General features: G+C 41.9%; 1 protein-coding gene across 1 annotated transcript in view; it reads left to right on the top strand.

Annotated features, from left to right (window-relative positions):
* Positions 1 to 22899, top strand: part of marchf1 (membrane-associated ring finger (C3HC4) 1) — a 35903-nt gene that overhangs the window by 11278 nt on the left and 1726 nt on the right. The window contains exons 3-5 of the mRNA XM_060915629.1: positions 5998 to 6558; positions 6628 to 6808; positions 11042 to 11198. Coding sequence (XP_060771612.1) covers positions 5998 to 6558; positions 6628 to 6808; positions 11042 to 11198 — 899 coding nt within the window. The remainder of the gene's footprint in view (positions 1 to 5997; positions 6559 to 6627; positions 6809 to 11041; positions 11199 to 22899) is intronic.

The following is a 22899-nucleotide window of genomic DNA, read 5'->3' on the forward strand; positions in this document are numbered from 1 at the left end:
AGTTGGTACAACACCAAATTTATCATTAAAAATTCTTAGCATTGATGAGAATATGTGTCATTTACATACCACTGCCCTACTACTATTTCTTGTAGCAATACAAATACTACAATTTACTATCAATTTATGGAAAGACCTACAAAGTTGGTCTTGTTCTTTTCCTCATGATTTCCATTCATTTAATCCTCACACCAATCTATGTACAGTTCCTACTGATGGTCTAAAAGCTAACCCAGGACGTCCAGTCTTAATAAGATTTAGGAGTGATAATATCATATGAGAAAGCACTCTTAATGGTCAGGGTTTCACTGCAGTGACTGAAACTCAACGCCATTAGTGTTAGCTTCAGCATATACGTGCATAGTTACAGGTTAAATTAACTGCAAGTTGGCCTAGTGGTTAGCAGTGGTGGACGGTAACGAAGTACATTTACTTGAGTACTGTACTTAAGTACAATTTTTGAGTATCTGTATTAATTTCTTTGGTAATTTATGACTTTAACTTCACTACATTTGAAAGAAATATCGTACTTTTTACTCCACTACATTTCTGTCAAGGTCCTCATTACTCGTTACTATGAAGTGGCTTTGAAAGTGGATGTTTTTTTCTTTTCTTTTCTAAAAATTGGTTGTTTTTTTGCAGGTGACACTGAAACAGCCGATCAGTAATCACTAGGGTCACGTCACATCCACAGACTGGATAAAATCAAGTTCAATGATTTCTCCGCAGCACTATTTAACACAATCAGTTGATGGCAGAATAGAAGGAGTCGGTTCTTCTGGGGAATACATGCACCCATGGCTATAGCTAGAACCCATGTTTCAGTTTTCTGAAAGGAATAAAAAGTCGTTTCATTTTAAATGTTTGATTAAAACAGAGCACATCACAGCCTACACAAACTCGCCATCTGACCTGCGGAAGCATATTGAGGTATGTAAACATTTTATTCCAAGAGAAAGCTTGCAATGAAGTTGTCTGTGCTTTTAGAGCTAGCGATAACGTTGCAATAGCGTTGCAGTCTGGTTAGTCAAATTACTTTCTATAGATTTGCCCGCTAAGTTGCCGTAGCCCTGTCCACAGCTAATGTTAACACATAGCTAGTTAACTTGGACACTGTTAGTTAGCATGTAAACACGGAGTTACGCTAACATGAATAATGTTAACTTATCTGAAGTCCTTTCAGAAATATGTTTTAGTAGCCTGGGAAATCCCATGCTGCTTTGCACAATCGTTCCGATCTGAAAAGACAGCATGGAAACTATGGTCTAAAGGCTCGCCTGAGTTAGGGAGCCAATCAGAGAGTGGGGAGGGGTGGAAAGACGGTGACGCGTACTACTCGACAAATGGAAGCTTGTAGTTTATTTGGGACTGTTTACGGATCACATTTAACATGGCGGCGAGCGATACGAACCAAACTTTCGATCAAGCTTTAGACACTGTTGTGAATAGTTTAGAGCGAAAGTTTGTTTTAAAACGGCAGTAATCATTCGGTGCCATTGTTTTCCTATTTTTGTTTTGCCTTCTCTTTCCTTCTCTTCTTCGTCTTCTTCGTCGCTCTAACTACGTCACCGGGTACAACTGCCATGATTGGCCATGGGCCATGATTGGCCATACACCAAATGATAGACATTCGCAACGTCCAATAAACGGCCGTTGACAATCGTAAACCACACCTCCCCTACGAGAAATTCAATAGGCGGATTCCAGACCATATTTCACTTGTGATATGGTCTGGTGTTAACCAGACTACTGTTTTAGCATAATCTTGCCAAATAAACAAAATGTAGAAATCTTTCTTTTCTAGTAGCATTAGTTACCCAATATGATTGAGTTTGAAAAGATTTTGCTAGCACGTCAGGTGGCGTTTCACTGAATAGCTAGCTTAACATTAATCCACCATGATTCCACAGGCAGATTCATATGTGCATGAATACATACACTTGCAGGCGCTCACACACACACACACACACACACGTACGTGTGTGCGACCTGTGAGATGGACAGTATTGTACTAGTCAGTCATAACAAATTGTTGGCATTTTTGGTTTTGATGTCAGATGATGGTCTTGCATTTTTTTGTCTTGCTTAAAGCAGTGTTGCTGTTGGGCAGTTATTAAGCTCGAGGTGTGGACCTGGGTTTTAAGCAGGTTTGATTGTCATTTTTATTTCTGAGCAAGCTGCATTTACAGCTATTCCACTGTCTTCCTGATTAACACACACTGCCAGAGCTGGGTCAGAACATGACCATGCCACTTTATGGGGGTGGGGAGGAGTGTTGCAGTTTAAAAAAAATTAAAATGACAGTGGTTCTTTTTCAGTTCAGTTGCGTTTCATTTTGTAACATTCTACCAGGTGTTTATTCTACAGGTTCTACAAGTTAGTCAGTAAATCCAGTCGGTTGCTTCAGAGGCATCAGGTTTTGTTAGTGTTGTGGCTATAATACAACGATGCGTTGACAGAAAATGTACTTTTAATACTTAAGTATTTTTAAAATCATGTACTTCAGTACTTTAACTTAAGTAAAAATGTGACTGGACAACTTTCACTTGTATCGGAGTAACATTTGACCAGTGGGATCTGTACTTTGACTTAAGTAATGAAGTTGGGTACTTTGTCCACCTCTGGTGGTTCCTGTGTTTGCCTCTTGACCGGGAGATTGTGAGATTTACTCACGGTCGGGTCATACCAAAGACCATCATAAAAATGGTACCTACTGCCATCTGGCAAGGCATGCTGTAATGCAGATGCAAGTAGGGAAGTCAAGCTCTCGCAGTTACCAGAGGACTAGCCCCCCACTGTAACCCTAGCTGTATAGGTGAGAGACTGAGGGCTGTAGAAACAGAGATCAGTGCTGCACCCATGCGCCTCAAAGAGCTGGTTAGTACTGGGACAGGAGACTGCCTGGGAAGACCAGATCCTGGCGTGGAAGGGACTTTGACAGGTTTAATGTCGTATCTTTATAGTAATACTAGTAGTACATTTAGGATCCCCATTTGGAGGTATGCTGTATGGAAGTGTCCAGATAAACCTTGCACCTTAATACACACAGCTGTAAAATGCTCATAGTAATGGCACTGTTGCTCTATCATGATGCCACAGACCTGTTTAGGATGTCCATTATACCCATAACAGTAAGCAAGATAACGTTAGGGGAGAGCGGGGTAAGATGAGCCAGGGGGTAAGATGAGCCACCCCCTGTTTCTAAGAAACAGTAAACAAATGTGACCATGTGACCACATTCAAAGGGGGCCGGGACCATTTACTTACACTTGTGGAGAGGAGCACCACATGTCAAACTAGGTGAGGGACATATTTATAAAAATGTGTTTTTGTGCTTTCTAAGTCAATTCCATGTTTGTCCACAGTGAAGATGATTTAGAGAAGACAAAAGTAGAATAATATTTAGACACATTAGGGTTAAGTTAGTGGCTTTCTAAGCTATGATATGAATGCTAATAAAAATAATTTTGATTAGCCTAATCCCCTTTATTAGCATTTTTCTACAAAATGGTGGCCATGGGGTAAGATGAGCCATTAGATGTGGGGCAAGTTGAGCCACTGGCTCAACTTACCCCATTGGTGGCTGAGCTTACCCAATATGGATGACACTTAAGTTTTCACATTTACTGGTCATATATGACAACAACATATATATATATATATATATATATATATATATGACATCAGATGAGGAAGACCAGTTGTTAGATGTGGGGGATTATGTTGTGGCAAAATACATGGGGAAGAAGAAAGTGCATTTCTTCATTGGCCAGATAATCAAATTGTATGTCTTCGAAATAGAGGCAAGATTTCTCAAAAGAAGCCGGTCATGCCATGGCTCTGCAAGAAAGTCAACCTTTGTCTTCAAAGAGAAAGATGAGGCTGTCCTGTCAAGACAGGATATTGTGAAAAAATTGCCCCGCCCCTTTACTGTTGGGGGGACAGCACGGAGGGAGAGGCAAATGGTGTTCCCTTGCCATTTGAACGCTTGGAACATTGAATAGTGATGAAATGATTGAATGATTGATGGAATGATTGCTGCATGTTTTAGCAATGTTTTAACCTACTGAAAGAAATAAGATTCTTTTGGCACTGTTCTACTGTTTTAGTAATTTCTATAATATAGTATATCTCTCATTCCCTCTCTAACCATCCCTCTTTCTATCTATCTACGCATATCTCTCTCTCTATCCATCTATCTATCCCTCCCTATCCCATCTCGTTCTATCACCTCTCTCTTCATCTCCCCTTCTCTATGCAACGGCCCTATCCCCCACTTGATTGACTTGACTTGATTCATTGATTGCATTTCTAATAATAAAAGTTGTTTACTTTGTTAACCTAACATGTTTTGTGTTGGCTCAATTTACCCCACACAGTGGCTCATCTTACCTCGTGCATGGGGTAAGTTGAGCCACTTGACATTTTTTTTTCAAGAGGTAATATCACTCTAACCATAAGAGCTTATCAATTATGTTTTGCTCAGATAGTAACAGTACACTTTGAAATTTGGTATGGTGTGTAGACTGGAAGCAAAAATGGCTTTAACATGTAGTTATGATGAAAAATGTAAAAAGTGGCTCATCTTACCCCACTCTCCCCTACATGGTCTGTCTGGGGTGCTCTAGAAATTTTTAAAAACTAAAGTGTCGTAACCATGCTGAAAGTATTCATGTTCCCACACACAAAACAAGCCGAGTTTCTTTATCCCGGCTTTAGCTTTGGTAATAGGATTGGTTTGTCTTAGAGCTTTGGTGACGTTCAAGTAAAATGTTACTTCAACCCTGTTAGAAAAGCATTTAATACAGGCACCTTTTGCATTTTTTAAACAAACCAAAAGCAAAAAAAGGTTGGGTTTTTTTCATTTGCATAATAAGAAAAATGAATTACGGTGAAGACTGGATGTTCTGAGTTCGTTACATGACTAATTTATTGTATCACCAACTTCATCTATTCATGCTGACAGCCAATAGTTTGAAAATAAGGCTCAAACCTTTTCAATACACACTCACTAGATACACCTGCTGTTTGATGCAGTTCTCTAATCAGCCAATCCCTTGACAGCAGCACAATGCATCAAATCATGCAGATACAAATCAAGAGCTTCAGTTACTGTTCACTCACATCAAACATCAGGACGGGAAAATTTGTGATCTCAACGTGTGACTTTCACTGTGGCATGGGTGTTGGTTTGAGCCAGATGGACTGGTTTGAATATTTCAGAAACTGCTGATCTCCTGGGGTTTTCACACACAACAGTCTCTAGAGTTTAAACAGAATGGTGCGAAAAACAAAAAACATTGAGCTAAGTGAGTGACAGTTCTGTAGGTGGAAACACCTTGTTGATAAGAGAGGGCAGAGGAAAATGGACAGATTGGTTTGATCTTTTTTTTTTACCAGGAAGGATATACAGTAGGAACTCATAGCAACTCTTTATAACCGTGGTGAGCAGAAACGCATCTCAGCATGCCACAACAGAAGACCACATTGGGTTCCAGTCCTGCAGCCAAGAACAGGGATCTTAGAATTAAAAACAAGTTCCTATTTAAAGTGGCCGGCGAGTGTAGCTTAATTTGACTGATTACATATCGTGTGTTCAAACTGGAAAGCAGCTTCTTATGTGCGCCACCATTCTTGGAAGATTTGTATGTTCCTGAGAAAAAAGACTTCGTTATTTGTGTTGATAAACTGGTGTTCCACGTTTCAAGGTTTTCTTTTTATAACTCCGTGTTGTTTTAGGCACATAGCTCCACCCAGGGGGCAGTACTCACTGGCGCATCACAGCCTTTGGCCACACCTTCTTGTCAAGAAACGTGCAGGTGGGTGGAGCTAATGCTATTTAACTTTATACTAGTATCACAGAAAAACAACCACCATCACCACCACAACAATAAAAACAAAATTAGATACAGTAGCAGATCTATAATTGCATTTTAATATTTATATTTGCTTATGTTTCTCTTTGGACATCACTTTTTACCTTCTATCTGTGTGTAGGTCCAGCACTGGTAACTTGTTCAACTCTGGAGCTCATGGCCCAGATCAGACCGCAGCCATCATTCCTGAAAACCACACCCCCATCACTAAGCAACAGGTGAAGCGCCGATACCGGAGGCAACGGAAGAGCAGTGGTTGCATCGCAGAGGGTGTGGACCAGTCAAAGAGCATGCACGCCCATAATGACTCATCTTCAGGAGATGAACAGTACCACAGGGCAGCTCGATCCTGGAGCCGTGAGAAAGCCCGGCGCAGGCGACGCCCACGTGTGCTCACATGCTCCCGTGAGGATGAGGCCCAGAAACAGGACCTCAAAACCTCTCAGAAGACATCGTTAAAGAAGGAGGAGATAGACAGCAAATCAGCCAATCAGGCCAGAGAATGTGAGTGTGGCAGTGGAATGAGTAGTGAGAAGGAGGAGCCAATGATGAAGATGTACGAGGAGCAAGGATCAGGAGACACAGATATGGCCATCCCGACAGCTCAGAAGTACACAGAGGCATCCAATCAGAATGGGATGCTCCAGGAAGCGTGTACTGATGATGAACCAGAAGTGTGCAGGTAAGTGATAAAACATAGTTGTGAATACATATCGAATGATATTCTGTTAAAGGTACCGTGTGTGTGTAGGATCTGTCACAGTGAAGGCGATGAGGAGTGTCCTCTCATCACACCATGTAGGTGCACAGGGAGTCTACGCTTCGTGCACCACGCCTGCCTGCACCAGTGGATCAAAAGCTCAAACACACGCTGCTGTGAACTGTGTAAATACAACTTCAACATGGAGATGCACCTCAAACCCTTGCGCAAGGTCTGTTTTTCACACGCACAACACACCCACAACACTCTATCCCTCTCATATGCAAACACACAACTGGTTTTGTCATTGAAACACACCTCAAAGCCTTGCACATGTTCTGCTCTGGCATCCATACACACAAATTATGGAGACATGTCGAGGCCTCACAGAACCGTCAATCACAGTGCTGTTGAATTCTCAATTCTGACCGATCAGAAAATGCTCTATAAAAGCAGCTCTGATAGTTATTCCAACTGTCAGGCCAATCACAGGTTTATATTAATGTGCTCATTCAAATATATTAGAAAGTTGTTTCTACAGTAATAACTTACTCATGCATGGTGGATGCTCCACATAGTGTCTTGCAAAAGTATTCATCCCCAAATTGTTTTATTGTGACACAAGCAATAATTAAGATGTAAAAACAGAAATCTGGAGTGTGCATACGGTAAGTATTCACCCCCTTTTGGATGAAACCCCTAAATAAGAGCTGGTCCAACCAATTCACTTCATAAGTCACATAATTAGTTGATTAAGATCCATCTGTGTGCAATCAAAGTGTCACATGATCTGACTCTGCTACACCACTAAGCAAGCAACATGAAAACCAAGGAGCCTCCAAACAAGTCAGAGACAAAGTTGTGGAGAAGTATAGATCAGGGTTGGGTGATTAAAAAATATCCCAAACTTTGAATATCCCAGGGAGCACCATTAAATCCATTATAGCAAAAATGGAAAGAATATGGCACCACTACAAACCTGACAAGAGAAGGCCGCCCACCAAAACTCACAGACCGAGCAAGGAAGGCATTAATCAGAGATGCAGCAAAGACACCAAAAAGAACACTGAAGGAGCTGCAAAGATCCACAGTGGAGATGGGAGTATCTGTCCATAGGACCACTTTAAGCCGTACACTCCACAGAGTGGGGCTTTATGGAAAAGTGGCCAGAAGAAAGCCATTGCTGAAGAAAACACGTTTGGAGTTTGCCCAACAGCTTATGGCAGACTCCTCGAACACATGGAAGAAGATTATCTGGTCAAATGAGACTAAAATTGATGGTTTTGGCTGTCATGGGAAACACCATGTGTGGCGCAAACCCAACACCCTGAGAACACCATTCCTACAGTGGAGCATGGTGGTGGCAGCATCATGCTGTGGGGATGTTTTTCATCTGCAGGGACAGGAAAGCTGGTCAAGACTGAAGGAAAGATGGATGGCACTAAATACAGGGCAATTCTTGAGGAAAATCTGTTTGAGTCAATCAGAGGTTTGAGACTGGGACGAAGGTTCACGTTCCAGCAGGACAATGATGCTAAACATACTGCTAAAGCTACACTGGAGTGGTTTAAAGGGAAACATTTAAATGTCTTGGAATGGCCTAATCAAAGCCCAGACCTCAATCCAATTGAGAATCTGTGGCATAAATTGAAGATTGCTGTACACCAACACAACCCATCTAACTTGAAGGAGTTGGAGCAGTTTTGCCTTGAGGAATGGGCAAAAATCCCAGTGGCTAGATGTGCTAAGCTAATAGAGACATACCTCAAGAGACTTGCAGCTGTAATTGCAGCAAAAGGTGGCTCTACAAAGTATTAACTTTGGGCGGGTGAATACAGTACCTATGCACACTCCAGATTTCTGTTTTTTCCTCTTAATTATTGTTTGTGTCACAATAAAACAACAATGTGCACCTTTAAAGTGGTCGGCATGTTGTGTAAATCAAATGGCGCTAACCCTCCAAAAATTTATTTTAATTCCAGCTTGTAATGTGACAAAACAGGACAAACACCAAGGGGGATGAATACTTTTGCAAGACACTGTAAATGGATTTTCAAAAAACCTGCATGAAGCTATCATTAACTTCAGGAGAGAGGAATTAACAGAGGCTGGTGAGAGAACTCACATGTTTTAACATAAGTGATAACAGGAACTAATTTTCATAGACAGTCCACAACATTAAACATGGCTATAAACGGTAAATAAAGTCATTCTTTAATAAATAAACAGGTAGAACTTGATGCCAACAGCATCAACAGGGAAGTCTAGTCTTTTTTCCAACCTCAAATCAGAAAAAGTTGGGATGGTATGTTGAAATTTGAATTAAAATTAAAAACAATGATTTGTAAATAATATTTTTATTTATTTATTTATTCATTCATTCATTCATTCATTCCTATTCTTCCTGCAAACAGGTCTTAAGGTGTGTAACAGTACGAGGTTGTCACATTTCTAAATTCTCCACACATTCTCTATTGGGGACAGAGGGGACACACCCTCTTCTTCCACAGCCATGCCTTTGTAATGTGTGCAGAATGTGGTTTTGCGTTGTCTTCTTGAAATTTCCCTGGAAAAGATGTTGTCTTGAAGGCAGCATATGTTGCTCCAAAAAGCTCAGTGTACTTTTCTGTATTAATGCTCCATCACAGAAGTTTAAGTTACCTTTGCCAAGGGCTCTGACACAACCCCATACCATGACACACCCTGACTTTTGGACTTGTTCCTGGTAACAGTCTGGATGGACCTTTTCATCTTTGGTCCAGAGCACACAGTGTCCATTTCTTTAAGATATTTTTTTGGGCTTTTTTCACCTTTATTGGATAGGACAGTGTAGAGACAGGACAGGAAATGAGTGGGAGAGAGATCGGGGAGGGATCGGGAAATGACCTCGGGTCGGAATCGAATCCGGGTCCCCGGATTTATGGTATGGCGCCTTAGCCACCTGAGCCACAGTGTCCATTTCTTCCAAAAAAGTCTTGGAATACTGATTCGCCAGACCACAATACATGTTTCCACTGTGTGGAAATTAAAAATAATCCCAGATGCCTCTGAGCCCAGAGAAGTCGACGGTGCTTTTGGACACAGTTAATATAAGGCTTCCTTTTTGCACAGTAAAGTTTTAACTGGAGTTTGTGGATGTAACTCCGTATTGTAGAGCTTGACAAAGGTTTTCCAAAGTAATCCCGAGCCCATGTGGTTCTATCAGCTATAGATGAATGACGGTTCTTGATGCAGTGCCGTCTGAGGGATCAGAGATCACAGGTGTTCAGATTAGGCTTGAGCCCTTGCCCTTTATGCACCAAAATTCCTCCAGATTCCTTGAATTATTTAATGATATTATGCCCTGTAGAAGGTGAAATATCCAAATCCCTTCTTATCTTTTTTTGCGGAACATTGTTTTTAAACATTTCAGTCATTTTCTGATGCATTTGTTGACAAACTGGAGATCCTCGGCCCATCTTTACTCCTCAAACACTAGGCCTTTCCTGGATACTGATTTTGTATAGTTCCAAATCATGATTACAATCACCTGTTGACATCACCTGTTTCAAATCACATCATTATTTAATTGTTTTACCTCATTATTAACCCTAAATTTCCCTGTCCCAGCTTTGCTTGGAATGTGTTGCAGGTCTGAAACGCAGGAATGGATGTATATTAACAAATGAAATGAAGGTGACTAGAAAAAACATGAAATATCTTGGGTTCAGGGCAGCACGGTGGTGTAGTGATTAGCGCCGTCGCCTCACAGCAAGAAGGTCCGGGTTCGAGCCCCGTGGCCGGCGAGGGCCTTTCTGTGTGGAGTTTGCATGTTCTCCCCGTGTCCGCGTGGGTTTCCTCTGGGTGCTCCGGTTTCCCCCACAGTCCAAAGACATGCAGGTTAGGTTAACTGGTGACTCTAAATTGACTGTAGGTATGAATGTGAGTGTGAATGGTTGTATGTGTCAGCCCTGTGATGACCTGGTGACTTGTCCAGGGTGTACCCTGCCTTTCTCCCGTAGTCAGCTGGGATAGGCTCCTGCGACCCTGTAGAAGGATAAAGCGGCTAGAGATAATGAGATGAGATCTTGGGTTCGTTCTGTCTGCAATGAAATACAAAGTCAGTGTCAATTTAGAAATCGGTGCTTTTTTTTTTTTTTACAATTTGCATTTTTCATACCGTCCCTGCTGTTTTTGATTTGGGGTTGTACTAATTTATACGCCTGCACACAAGCCCCTTGCTCAGATCACAAGATCTTTCTCAGTCAGTCAGTGGTCGATCTTTGACTCGAGGGACATTCTTCCAAATGAAATGGTCCAAAATACTCAAACCATTTCCACTCTTACTTCTGAAGTACATCTGTGTTTAATAAGATGCGTAAAGCCAATTCTGATGCCAGTTGGGTTCTCGAGGAAACACAAAAGATCCTTTCTCTATGCATTTTGCTTCATTTACTCATTCAGTCTCTCTCTCTCTCTCTCTCAGTGGGAGAACTTGCAGATGTCTACAAACGAGCGCAGGAGGATCTTCTGCTCGGTGATCTTTCACCTGGCGGCTGTGGCGTGCCTCATCTGGTCCCTCTACAGCTTCATTCTCATGAACCACACTGCTGAAGGATTACAGCAAGGCAAAGAACACAATGGTCAAATCCCCCCCCTTCTCCCCCTCTCTCACACAGTATTAATTATACCACATCATATTTTTTTCCATAAGAGCAGCTCTGACAGTGATGAAAGCTGTAATTCAAATCAGGTTTATTTTTAATTCTAAAATTTTACTTCCGTTATTTCTATAGCAACAATTTATATGGACAATGGCTAATAATAAAAGGATTTTAAAAATGTTATCCCATAGTACTGTAGATTGCTAAGTAAGCTGGTTGTATATAATGCAATATCCTCCAGAAGTATTTGCACCTTTCATGAAAATGAACAGAAATTAACATACCTGATATAGAGTGATAGTTTGAGCTCAAATATACAGAGGTAATTTTTTCAAAAGCACAAAGAAAAATAATTACTGACATGGTGAAGTTTTCTACAAGGAGAAGGTTCCCCCCCCCACACACACACTTATGGAAGGGGTTTACGGTTATTGAGCACAAAAGTCTTTTAGCACAACTCTAAGTTCTTTAGCACAAGATCCAAGAACACTTAATCTTTATTATGAATACTTACTGATCATGTTTAAAGATGTTTGATGGATTTTTTTCATGAAAGTTGCGAAAACGAGCAATTGTATTTACCCACTCCGCTTGCACATGCGTTGACCGTGGCGATAGATGCATTTCCACACTACAGTGGACATCATAGTATATACGTCCGTTTCTGTTCACCGAGTGCTCAAGTAATTAAAAGAAAACAAAGCAACAGGATTAGAGAAGTGAACATTTTTGCCATCTATCCCATTTGTTATTTCAACGACAGGTTCAAAGAACGACGCAAAACCACAACAGACTTTATCATCATTCGAATAAAGTGCAAGCTGTTCTTGATCTGATCGACTTGTGCGAATTGTCTGACCTCAAACTAGATTCAGATGAAACCATGGTTTCCTACGATGTCACTTCTCTGTTCACCTGCATTCCCACCACAGAAGCAGTCGAATCTGTAAGAAAACGACTCCTTCAGGATAGCTCCTTACTGGATAGAACGAAACTCACTACGGATCAGATTTGCACCCTGCTTGACCTCTGCCTGACTACCACTTATTTCCAGTTTAATGAAAGTTTCTACAGACAGAAACATGGATGCGCCATGGGATCACCGGTGTCCCCTATTGTGGCCAATTTATACATGGAGGAAGTGGAACATATAGCTTTGACCACTTTTGCAGGAGTTGCTCCCAGCCATTGGTTTAGATACGTGGATGATACCTGGGTTAAAATCAAAATCCATGAGGTGGAAGCTTTCTCGAAACACATCAGTGCAGTGGATAGCAACATTAACTTCACTTGGGAGGATGTCAGTGGGCCTTCTTGGATTGTGATGTACACATTAGACAAGACAGAAGCCTTAGTATCGAGGTCTACTGGAAACCCCCACACACAGACCAGTACCTACTTTTCGACTCTCACCACCCACTGGAACATAAATTGGGGGTCATTAGGACCTTGCAACACAGGGCTCAGAACATTCCTACAACGATAGAGGGAAAAGAGAAGGAGCAGAATCACATCAAGAAAGCACTTCAGAACTGTAGGTATCCCAACTGGTCTTTCTTCAAGAGCAGAAAAAGGAACAGAAAGGACAAGGAGGATAACAGGAACAAATGCAAGAAGATTGTCATTCCCTACATTTCTGGTCTATCTGAGAAACTCAGGAGGATCTTCTACAAACACAACATTCCGGTACATTTCAGACCCAGTAACACTCTGAAGCAGAAACTGGTCCACCCTAAGGACAGAATACCCAGACACAAACAGGACAACGTAGTGTATGCCATTCAGTGCAGTGAGGAATGCACGGACTCATATATTGAGGAAACAAAACAACCGCTATACAGGCGCTTGGCTCAACACAGGAGAGCCAGTTCCTCAGGCCAGGACTCTGCTGTCGACATTCATCTTAACAACAAAGGACACTCATTTCAGGATTGTAACGTACGCATTTTAGCCAGAGAGGATCGTTGGTATGAGCGAGGAGTTAAAGAAGCCATTTTTGTCAACCTGGAACGGCCATCGCTGAACAGAGGTGGGGTCTAAGACATCATTTATCAACCATCTACAATGCGGTCTTGGACACTCTTCCCAGACGGCTGGGTATACTCCAGGACCCAGCTGTTTTCGGTGACTCACAGGAGGACAGAGAGAGTCAGTTTTCCATTGATCACCCTAATGACTCGCCGTTCACACCCAGCCTCCAGTGACCCACACCAACATGATGCCCACCTTAGATGAGCTGGTCATCAGAATTCTGATTCTGATCCAGGAGAGGATAAATATCTGATACTCCCTATTAGTCAGACAAAACTGAGGAAGCCTTTCGGACGAGAGGTGAAACGTTTTCAAGAATCTTCAAGCAAGTCCAGTTGCCCTTTTCTACCACCCACAGTCTGTAATCTGTACACTGTGGTTTTTTTTCACACAATCTACAAATGAGTGTTTGTGGTTTATTGATTTGATAATCTCATCTCATCTCATTATCTCTAGCCGCTTTATCCTTCTACAGGGTCGCAGGCAAGCTGGAGCCTATCCCAGCTGACTACGGGCGAAAGGCGGGGTACACCCTGGACAAGTCGCCAGGTCATCACAGGGCTGACACATAGACACAGACAACCATTCACACTCACACCTACGGTCAATTTAGAGTCACCAGTTAACCTAACCTGCATGTCTTTGGACTGTGGGGGAAACCGGAGCACCCGGAGGAAACCCACGCGGACACGGGGAGAACATGCAAACTCCGCACAGAAAGGCCCTCGCCGGCCCCGGGGCTCGAACCCAGGACCTTCTTGCTGTGAGGCGACAGCGCTAACCACTACACCACCGTGCCGCCTGATTTGATAATTTAGCGTTAAATAATGTTTTTTAGCGCTCGATAGCATCGAACAAAAAAAAGAAATATTGAAATCAAATATAAACATGCTACAACAAAGTGAATTTCCCTGTAAACTAGCCGCAGCTTCGAGACTTGTCTTGATGATCAAACAACCCTTACATCTTTGCGTAATCTCTTCTTCTTCTTGCGTCACGATTTCCGTATTATAAACAATTGATATATTAATTTTGGTTGTTTTGTCATTTCTGAATGTTTATATTGCACTTTTATTTAATTGCCATTCATTCTAGGATACTTTAGTGGAAGTTTCTTCCATTTGTTTAACATATTGCAACTGTTGGTTACTAAGGAGACACGATTCTCATTTTTCTCGTTGAAATTGGTCTTCTTCCGGTCAAAAAGTTTGCAGCTTTATTTGTCAAATCCATATGAAAACAGTAATATGTGATATCAAATGGAGTTTTAATAATTTGAATAAGTTTTTAGGAATAGATTCCGCTCTTAGTCGACAAAACACATTGTCAAGCAGGGCAAGAGACATAATCCCCCGGTTAATTAATTCGGCAAAAGCGTAATTATCAGAAGTGGACAGTAACAAAAAACCTTTACTTGAGTCCTGTACTTAAATGCACTTTTTGAGTATCTGTACTTTACTTATTTTTTGGGAAACTTATGACTTTAACTTCACTACATTTGAAAGACAAATATCGTACTTTTCACTCCACTACATTTCTATCAAGGTCCTCGTTACTATGAAGCAGCTTTGAAAGTGGATGGTTTTTTTCGCAGGTGACACTGAGACGGTCTATCAGTAAACACTAGGGTCACGTCACATCTATAGACTGGATAAAATCAAGTTCAATGATTTCTCCGCAGCATTATTTGAACACGATCAGTTGATGGCAGAATGGAAGGAGGCGGCTCTTCTGGGGAATGCACGCACTCATGGCTATAGCTAGAACCCATGTTCAGTTTTCTTAAAGGATTAAAGATTCGTTTCGTTTTAGATGTTTGCTTAAAATGAACCACATCACAGCCTACAAAAACTCGCCGTCCAACCTGCGGAAGCATATTTTAGTATGTAAACATTTTATTCCAAGAGAAAGCTTGCAAAGAAGTTGTCTGTGCTTTTATAGCTAGCGATAACGGTGCAATAGCGTTGCACTCTGGTTAGTCATCTGTGGTTGGTAGAAGAGAGCAACTGGACTTGCTTGAAGATTCTTGAAAACGTTTCGCCTCTCATCCGAAAGGCTTCCTCAGTTCTGTCTGACTAATAGGGAGTATCAAGTATTTATCCACTCATGGATCATCATAGAATCCGAATCAGAATGCTGATGGCTGCATTGTAGGTGGCTGATAAAAGATGTCATAGACCCCCACCTCTGTTCAGTGATGGTCGTTCCAGGTTGACAAAAATGAACGATCCTCTCTGGCTAAGATGTCTGCCAGTTTTCTGGAAGTCCTCTCATACTCCCACACCAGTCGAAGGGATCTCATCCCAAAGTGCGTAGAAACATATCTGTGACGAATCTCAGTCATCCAGGTACATAGTAAACTGTGGTTGGTAGAAGAGAGCAACTGGACTTGCTTGAAGATTCTTGAAAACGTTTCGCCTCTCATCCTAAAGGCTTCCTCAGTTCTGTCTGACTAATAGGGAGTATCACAGATTACTATGTACCTGGATGACTGAGATTCGTCACAGATATGTTTCTACGCACTTTGAGATGAGATCCCTTCGACTGGTGTGGGAGTATGAGAGGACTTCCAGAAAACTGGCAGACATCTTAGTCAGAGAGGATCGTTCATTTTTGTCAACCTGGAACGACCATTACTGAATAGAGGTGGGTGTCCAAGACATCTTTTATCAGCCACCTACAATGCAGCCATCAGCATTCTGATTCTATGATGATCCATGAGTGGATAAATACTTGATACTCCCTATTAGTCAGACAGAACTGAGGAAGCCTTTTGGATTAGAGGCGAAACGTTTTCAAGAATCTTCAAGCAAGTCCAGTTGCTCTCTTCTACCAACCACAGATTACTATGTACCTGAATGACTGAGATTCTTCACAGATAAGTCTGGTTAGTCAAATGACTTTCTGTGGATTTGCCCACCAAGTTACCGTAACCTTGTCCACGGCTAACGTTTAACTTGGACACCATTAGTTAGCATGTAAAAACAGTTATGCTAACATGAATAACATTAACTTATCTGAAGTGCTTTCAGAAATATGTTTTAGCATACAACCCCGATTCCAAAAAAGTTGGGACAAAGTACAAATTGTAAATAAAAACGGAATGCAATGATGTGGAAGTTTCAAAATTCCATATTTTATTCAAAATAGAACATAGATGACATATCAAATGTTTAAACTGAGAAAATGTATCATTTAAAGAGAAAAATTAGGTGATTTTAAATTTCATGACAACACCACATCTCAAAAAAGTTGGGACAAGGCCATGTTTACCACTGTGAGACATCCCCTTTTCTCTTTACAACAGTCTGTAAACGTCTGGGGACTGAGGAGACAAGTTGCTCAAGTTTAGGGATAGGAATGTTAACCCATTCTTGTCTAATGTAGGATTCTAGTTGCTCAACTGTCTTAGGCCTTTTTTGTCGTATCTTCCGTTTTATGATGCGCCAAATGTTTTCTATGGGTGAAAGATCTGGACTGCAGGCTGGCCAGTTCAGTATCCGGACCCTTCTTCTACGCAGCCATGATGCTGTAATTGATGCAGCATGTGGTTTGGCATCGTCATGTTGGAAAATGCAAGGTCTTCCCTGAAAGAGACGTTGTCTGGATGGGAGCATATGTTGCTCTAGAACCTGGATATACCTTTCAGCATTGATGGTGTCTTTCCAGATGTGTAAGCTGCCCATGCCACACGCACTAATGCAACCCCATGCCATCAGAGATACAGGCTTCTGAACTGAGCGCTGATAACAACTTGGGTCATCCTTCTCCTCTTTAGTCTGAATGACATGGCGTCCCTGGTTTCCATAAAGAACTTCAAATTTTGATTCGTCTGACCACAGAACAGTTTTCCACTTTGCCACAGTCCATTTTAAATGAGCCTTGGCCCAGAGAAGACGTCTGCGCTTCTGGATCATGTTTAGATATGGCTTCTTCTTTCAACTATAGAGTTTTAGCTGGCAACGGCGGATGGCACGGTGAATTGTGTTCACAGATAATGTTCTCTGGAAATATTCCCGAGCCCATTTTGTGTTTTCCAATACAGAAGCATGCCTGTATGTGATGCAGTGCCGTCTAAGGGCCCAAAGATCACGGGCACCCAGTATGGTTTTCCGTCCTTGACCCTTACGCACAGAGATTCTTCCAGATTCTCTGAATCTTTTGATGATATTATGCACTGTAGATGATAATATGTTCAAACTCTTTGCAATTTTACACTGTCGAACTCCTTTCTGATATTGCTCCACTATTTGTCGGTGCAGAATTAGGGGGATTGGTGATCCTCTCAAATCAAATCAAGTTTATTTGTATAGCGCTTTTAACAATAAACATTGTCGCAAAGCAGATTTACAGAATTTGAACGACTTAAAACATGAGCTAATTTTATCCCTAATCTATCCCCAATGAGCAAGCCTGTGGCGACGGTGGCAAGGAAAAACTCCCTCAGACGACATGAGGAAGAAACCTCGAGAGGAACCAGACTCAAAAGGGAACCCATCCTCATTTGGGCAACAACAGACAGCCTGACTATAATATTAACAGTTTTAACAGGCATTACCCTCAACTGTCCTCATGGGGCCATCCTTCATAGGAGCGGTGCGATAAAACTCCGACCAGACACAGGGCACCAGGATGGATCAAGCAGGTCCGAGGGGCAGAAAAGGCCAGCATCTCAATCCCAGGATCAACATGTAACTCAAAGGGACAGATTGGGGGGGGGAAGAGAGAGAGAAAGAAAACACAGGTTGTTAGGTATGCCCTAAAAATGACAAGTATTAAATCTGTGTGGTAGGCTCGCAGAGACGAGAGTCTATACATCAGGCATAACACACAACAATGGCATGTTAATATGGTAAAAAATATCATGACCTGCTCTGGCTGGATGCTTGATTGGGTGATGGGAGCACACTCCTCAGCAATGATGAGATGCAGATGGGACCCTTAGGGCTGGCCAAGACAATTCAGTTACATTTCACCAGGTCTGGGACATGCAACAGAATGTCTGACAGCCAATTCCCTGCAGGCTACGATAGCCAGTCGAGGTCTCCACCCTCTCCACCAAAAGATTTCCTGTTGACTCCATGTAACTCAGAGGGACAGATTTGGGGTGGGGGGGAGGGAAAGAAAACAGGTTGTTAGGTATGCCCAATGTCACCTGAATAAGTAGGAGCAGTATACATATTGCACTGAGTACAAGCAGGGACTCCGGCAACTAACTATGACAGCATAACTAAAAGGAGAGAGCCAGAAGGTAACACAGGCATGAGGGAGCCCCGGGACATAAAGCAGCCAGACACTACACCGTCAACAAACTCGAGTGAGCAAGCAAGTGGGGACTGACAGCATCCATACATCCCAGTTTACCAAAACACTATGTCTGAGGACCCTCCAGATCTACTCCTTTACCTCATAAACACCATTAACAAAAGGCTTGACTAAACAGATATGTTTTCAGCCTAGACTTAAACGCTGAGACTGTGTCTGATTCCCAAACATTACTTTGAAGGCTGTTCCATAACTGTGGGGCTTTGTAAGAAAAGGCTCTGCCCCCTGATGTAGCCTTCACTATACGAGGTACCAGCAGATAGCCTGCACCTTTTGATCTAAGTAGGAGTGGCGGGTCATAGAGGAGCAGAAGTTCACTCAGGTACTGTGGTGCGAGACCATTTAGTGCTTTAAAGGTCAATAGTAGTATTTTATAATCAATACGAAATTAGATTGGGAGCCAATGCAGTGTGGATAAGACAGGGGTGATGTGGTCATATTTTCTAGTTCTAGTAAGGACTCTTGCTGCTACATTTTGAACTAACTGGAGCTTGTTTATGCACTTATTGGAACATCCAGACAGTAAGGCATTACAATAATCCAACCTGGAGGTAACGAAAGCATGGACTAGTTTTTCTGCATCATGCAATGACATTAAATTTCTTATCTTTGCAATATTTCTGAGATGAAAGAAAGCTATCCGGGTAATGTTATCAATGTGAGTTTCGAATGAAAGACTGGGGTCAATAATCACTCCGAGGTCTTTTACTGCTGCACGTGAAGAAACAGAAAGGCCATCCAGAGTCACTGTGTAATCAGAAAACTTACTTCTAGCTGTATGTGGTCCTAGCACAAGTACTTCAGTCTTGTCAGAGTTAAGCAGAAGGAAATTAATAAGCATCCAGTGTCTAATGTCCTTAACACATTCCTCAATTCTATTAAGCTGGTGTCTCTCATCAGGTTTTGCAGAGACATACAACTGTGTGTCATCAGCATAACAGTGGAAACTAATACAATGTTTACGAATAATATCGCCCAGAGGTAACATATATAGAGAAAAAAGCAGTGGACCCAAGACAGAACCTTGTGGAACACCAAACTTTACCTCGGTACGTCTAGAAATATCACCATTTATATCAACATACTGATAACGATCAGTTAGATAAGACCTGAGCCAGGAGAGGGCCATTCCCTTAACTCCCACAACATTTTCTAGTCTATCCAGAAGAATGGAATGATCAATGGTATCAAATGCTGCACTAAGGTCAAGCAACACAAGTAGCGGGACACAGCCCTGATCAGATGCCAACAGTAGGTCGTTTACTACTTTAACCAGAGCTGTCTCTGTGCTATGATGAGGTCTAAATCCTGACTGATACATTTCATGGATGTTATTCCTATGTAAATATGAGCATAACTGCTGTGCCACAGCTTTTTCAAGGATCTTGGAGATAAAGGGGAGGTTTGATATTGGCCGATAATTGGACAGCTGACAGGGATCAAGGTCAGGTTTTTTAATCAGGGGTTTGATAACTGCTAGTTTAAAGGATTTGGGTACATAGCCAATCATAAGAGAAGAATTTATTATTTTTAGAAGCGGTTCAATTACTCCAGGCATTATCTGTTTGAATAGATGTGTCGGTAAGGGATCTAGTACGCAAGTTGAGGCTTTTGATGTAGAGATTAATGAAAATAATTCAGTTTCTTTTAGGGGAGTAAAACATTCTAACTAATGATCTGATACAGTTATATTGTTAACTACAAGGTCACTTTCATTGTCTAACCTTAAATTAGTAGTTTGAATTTTTTGTCGGATATTCTCAATTTTGTCATTAAAAAAAATTCATGAAGTCGTTGCTACTACATACTGCAGGTGTGCATGTGTTGATAGTGGACTTATTCCTGGTTAATTTTGCTACAGTATTAAATAGGAATCTAGGATTATTTTTGTTATCTTCTATTAGGGAGGAGAGATATGTTGATCTCGCAGCACTAAGAGCTTTTCTATACTTCAGGAAGCTCTCCTTCCAAGCTAATTTGAACACTACCAATTTTGTTTGACGCCATTTACGTTCCAATTTTCGAGTGGTCTGTTTTAATGTGCGAGTGTCATCATTATACCAGGGTGCTAATTTTTTGTCTCTGACCATTTTCCTTTTTAGAGGAGCTACATTATCTAAAGTATGGCGGAATGTTGACTAAGCATTCAGTTGCCTGATCAAGTTCTGCAGGGGCTGACAGTGACCCAATCAAAGTTGACAGCTCTGGGAGATCATTTATAAAGCTCTGTGCAGTAGTTGACGTGAAAGTACGTTTAATACAGTAGCGTGGTGAGGTGCATATATTATTACTCAGACATATCTTGAATGAGATGAGACAATGATCTGATATAACTTCAGACTGTGGAAGTATGACTATATTATCTATGTTTAATCTGAATGTTAGTATTAGATCAAGGGTGTGACCACCATTATGGGTCGGTCCTATGACATTCTGCTTAATCCCGACTGAGTCTAAGATGGACACAAACGCTGTTTTTAAAGGGTCTTCTGGGTTATCGAAGTGAATATTAAAATCTCCGACAACTAAAGCTTTGTCTAAGGAAATAACGAGATCTGAGATAAAATCTGCAAATTCAGAAAGAAACTCAGAATATGGCCCCGGGGGCCTGTAAATAATAAGCAATGGAATTAACTGGGTAGACTTATTTTTCGAGGCTACATACATTATATGAGTATGAAGAACTTCAAATGTATTAAATTTATAACCAGGTTTTTGTGTTACACCTAGATAATCGTTATAAATAACCGCGACGCCTCCTCCTCTGCCAGTTTGACGAGGCTGGTGTATATAACTGTATCCAGGAGGACTCGCTTCATTTAATGCTATATATTCATTTGGCTTAATCCATGTTTCTGTTAAACACAGTACATTAAACTCCTGATCAGTAATGAGTTCATTAACCATTAGCGCTTTAGATGTAAGAGATCTAATATTTAATAGCCCCACCTTTAGATCAAAGGTGCTGGCAGCAGCTGTACAGTCAGTATGATCTAATTTTATATTGATTAGGTTACTGGAACAAACTCTCTGAAAATTTCTACCTTTTTGTTGAGCTCGGGGAACAGACACAGTCTCGATGTAGTGGGCCCTGAGTGACGACTCTGTGCAGCTAGCAGACAGTCGGTTTAGCCTGTTCGTCTGCTCCCTGGCCTTGGCTCTGGATTGTCAGAAATTAACTAGGCCTGTTCTGAGACTATGACCTATGCTGCAGGAAATGAGAGCAGCACCTTCCCGAGTGGGATGGATACCGTCCCGCCCTAACAAGCCAGCAGTGCCCTCAAAATTAGCCCAATTATCTATAAAGCCCACACTGTTTTCAGAGCACCACCTGGACAGCCAGCAGTTCAGCGACCATAACCTGCTGTAAGCTACATCGCCACGCCGCATTGGGATGGGGCCAGAGCATACTACAGCATCGGACATCGCCTTCGCTAATTTAAACACCTCTACAAAGTTACTCTTAGTAACCTCAGACTGACGAAGGCGTATATCATTAGCTCCTGCATGGATAACTATCTTTGAGAACCTGTGCTTGCCTAGGACCCCAAGATTACCTGCTATGTCCGGCGCCCTGGCTCCTGGTATACACCTGACTAAAGCTGCTGGTGCCCCTAAAGGCTGAGCTAATTTCACTAAGGAGAGCAAACCTGTTCGACACGTGACGCGGAGAGGAGTGGTGCTCCCGTGGGCGAGCCTCAGCAGTAGCTTTGGCTCTACGCTTATGCCGCTGAGCCGTCACCCATTCGCCCCGCTGTAAGGGCTCTAATGCCGGAGTTGGGGGATTGCTAACTCCACCTAGGGCGTCCAGACTTTCCCTAACAGAAACTACACTGTTCTCACGCTCACTAACCTGCTCTAAAACCTGGACACGCGCTTCTAGCACTGTAATCTTCTCCGTCAGAGAGCTAACTAATCTGCACTTATCACAAATAAAGCTAATAAAGCTATCGCTAGTGACGGAGGAAGAATGACTAAACATCCTGCACTCAGCACACTGAACAGGCAGAAGGTGTGCCATGATGAAAAGATTCACGTACCTTAAATGAAGATCTGTTGATATTAAAGCAGATCAGATGTGGATGGCCTCCACTTGTGGTCTTTACACAGGAGGAGAGAAAAAGAAAGCTTCCGGTCTCGGCGTTCTTCCCATCCTCTTCCCATCTTTACTTCTGAGAGCTGCTGCCATTCCAAGATGCTCTTTTTATACCCAGTCATGTTAATGACCTATTGCCAATTGACCTAATGAGTTGCAATTTGGTCCTCCAGCTGTTCCTTTTCTGTACCTTTAACTTTTCCAGCCTCTTATTGCCCCTGTCCCAAC

The sequence above is a fragment of the Neoarius graeffei genome, chromosome 3, assembly GCF_027579695.1.
Source record: "Neoarius graeffei isolate fNeoGra1 chromosome 3, fNeoGra1.pri, whole genome shotgun sequence".
Lineage (NCBI taxonomy): Eukaryota > Metazoa > Chordata > Actinopteri > Siluriformes > Ariidae > Neoarius > Neoarius graeffei.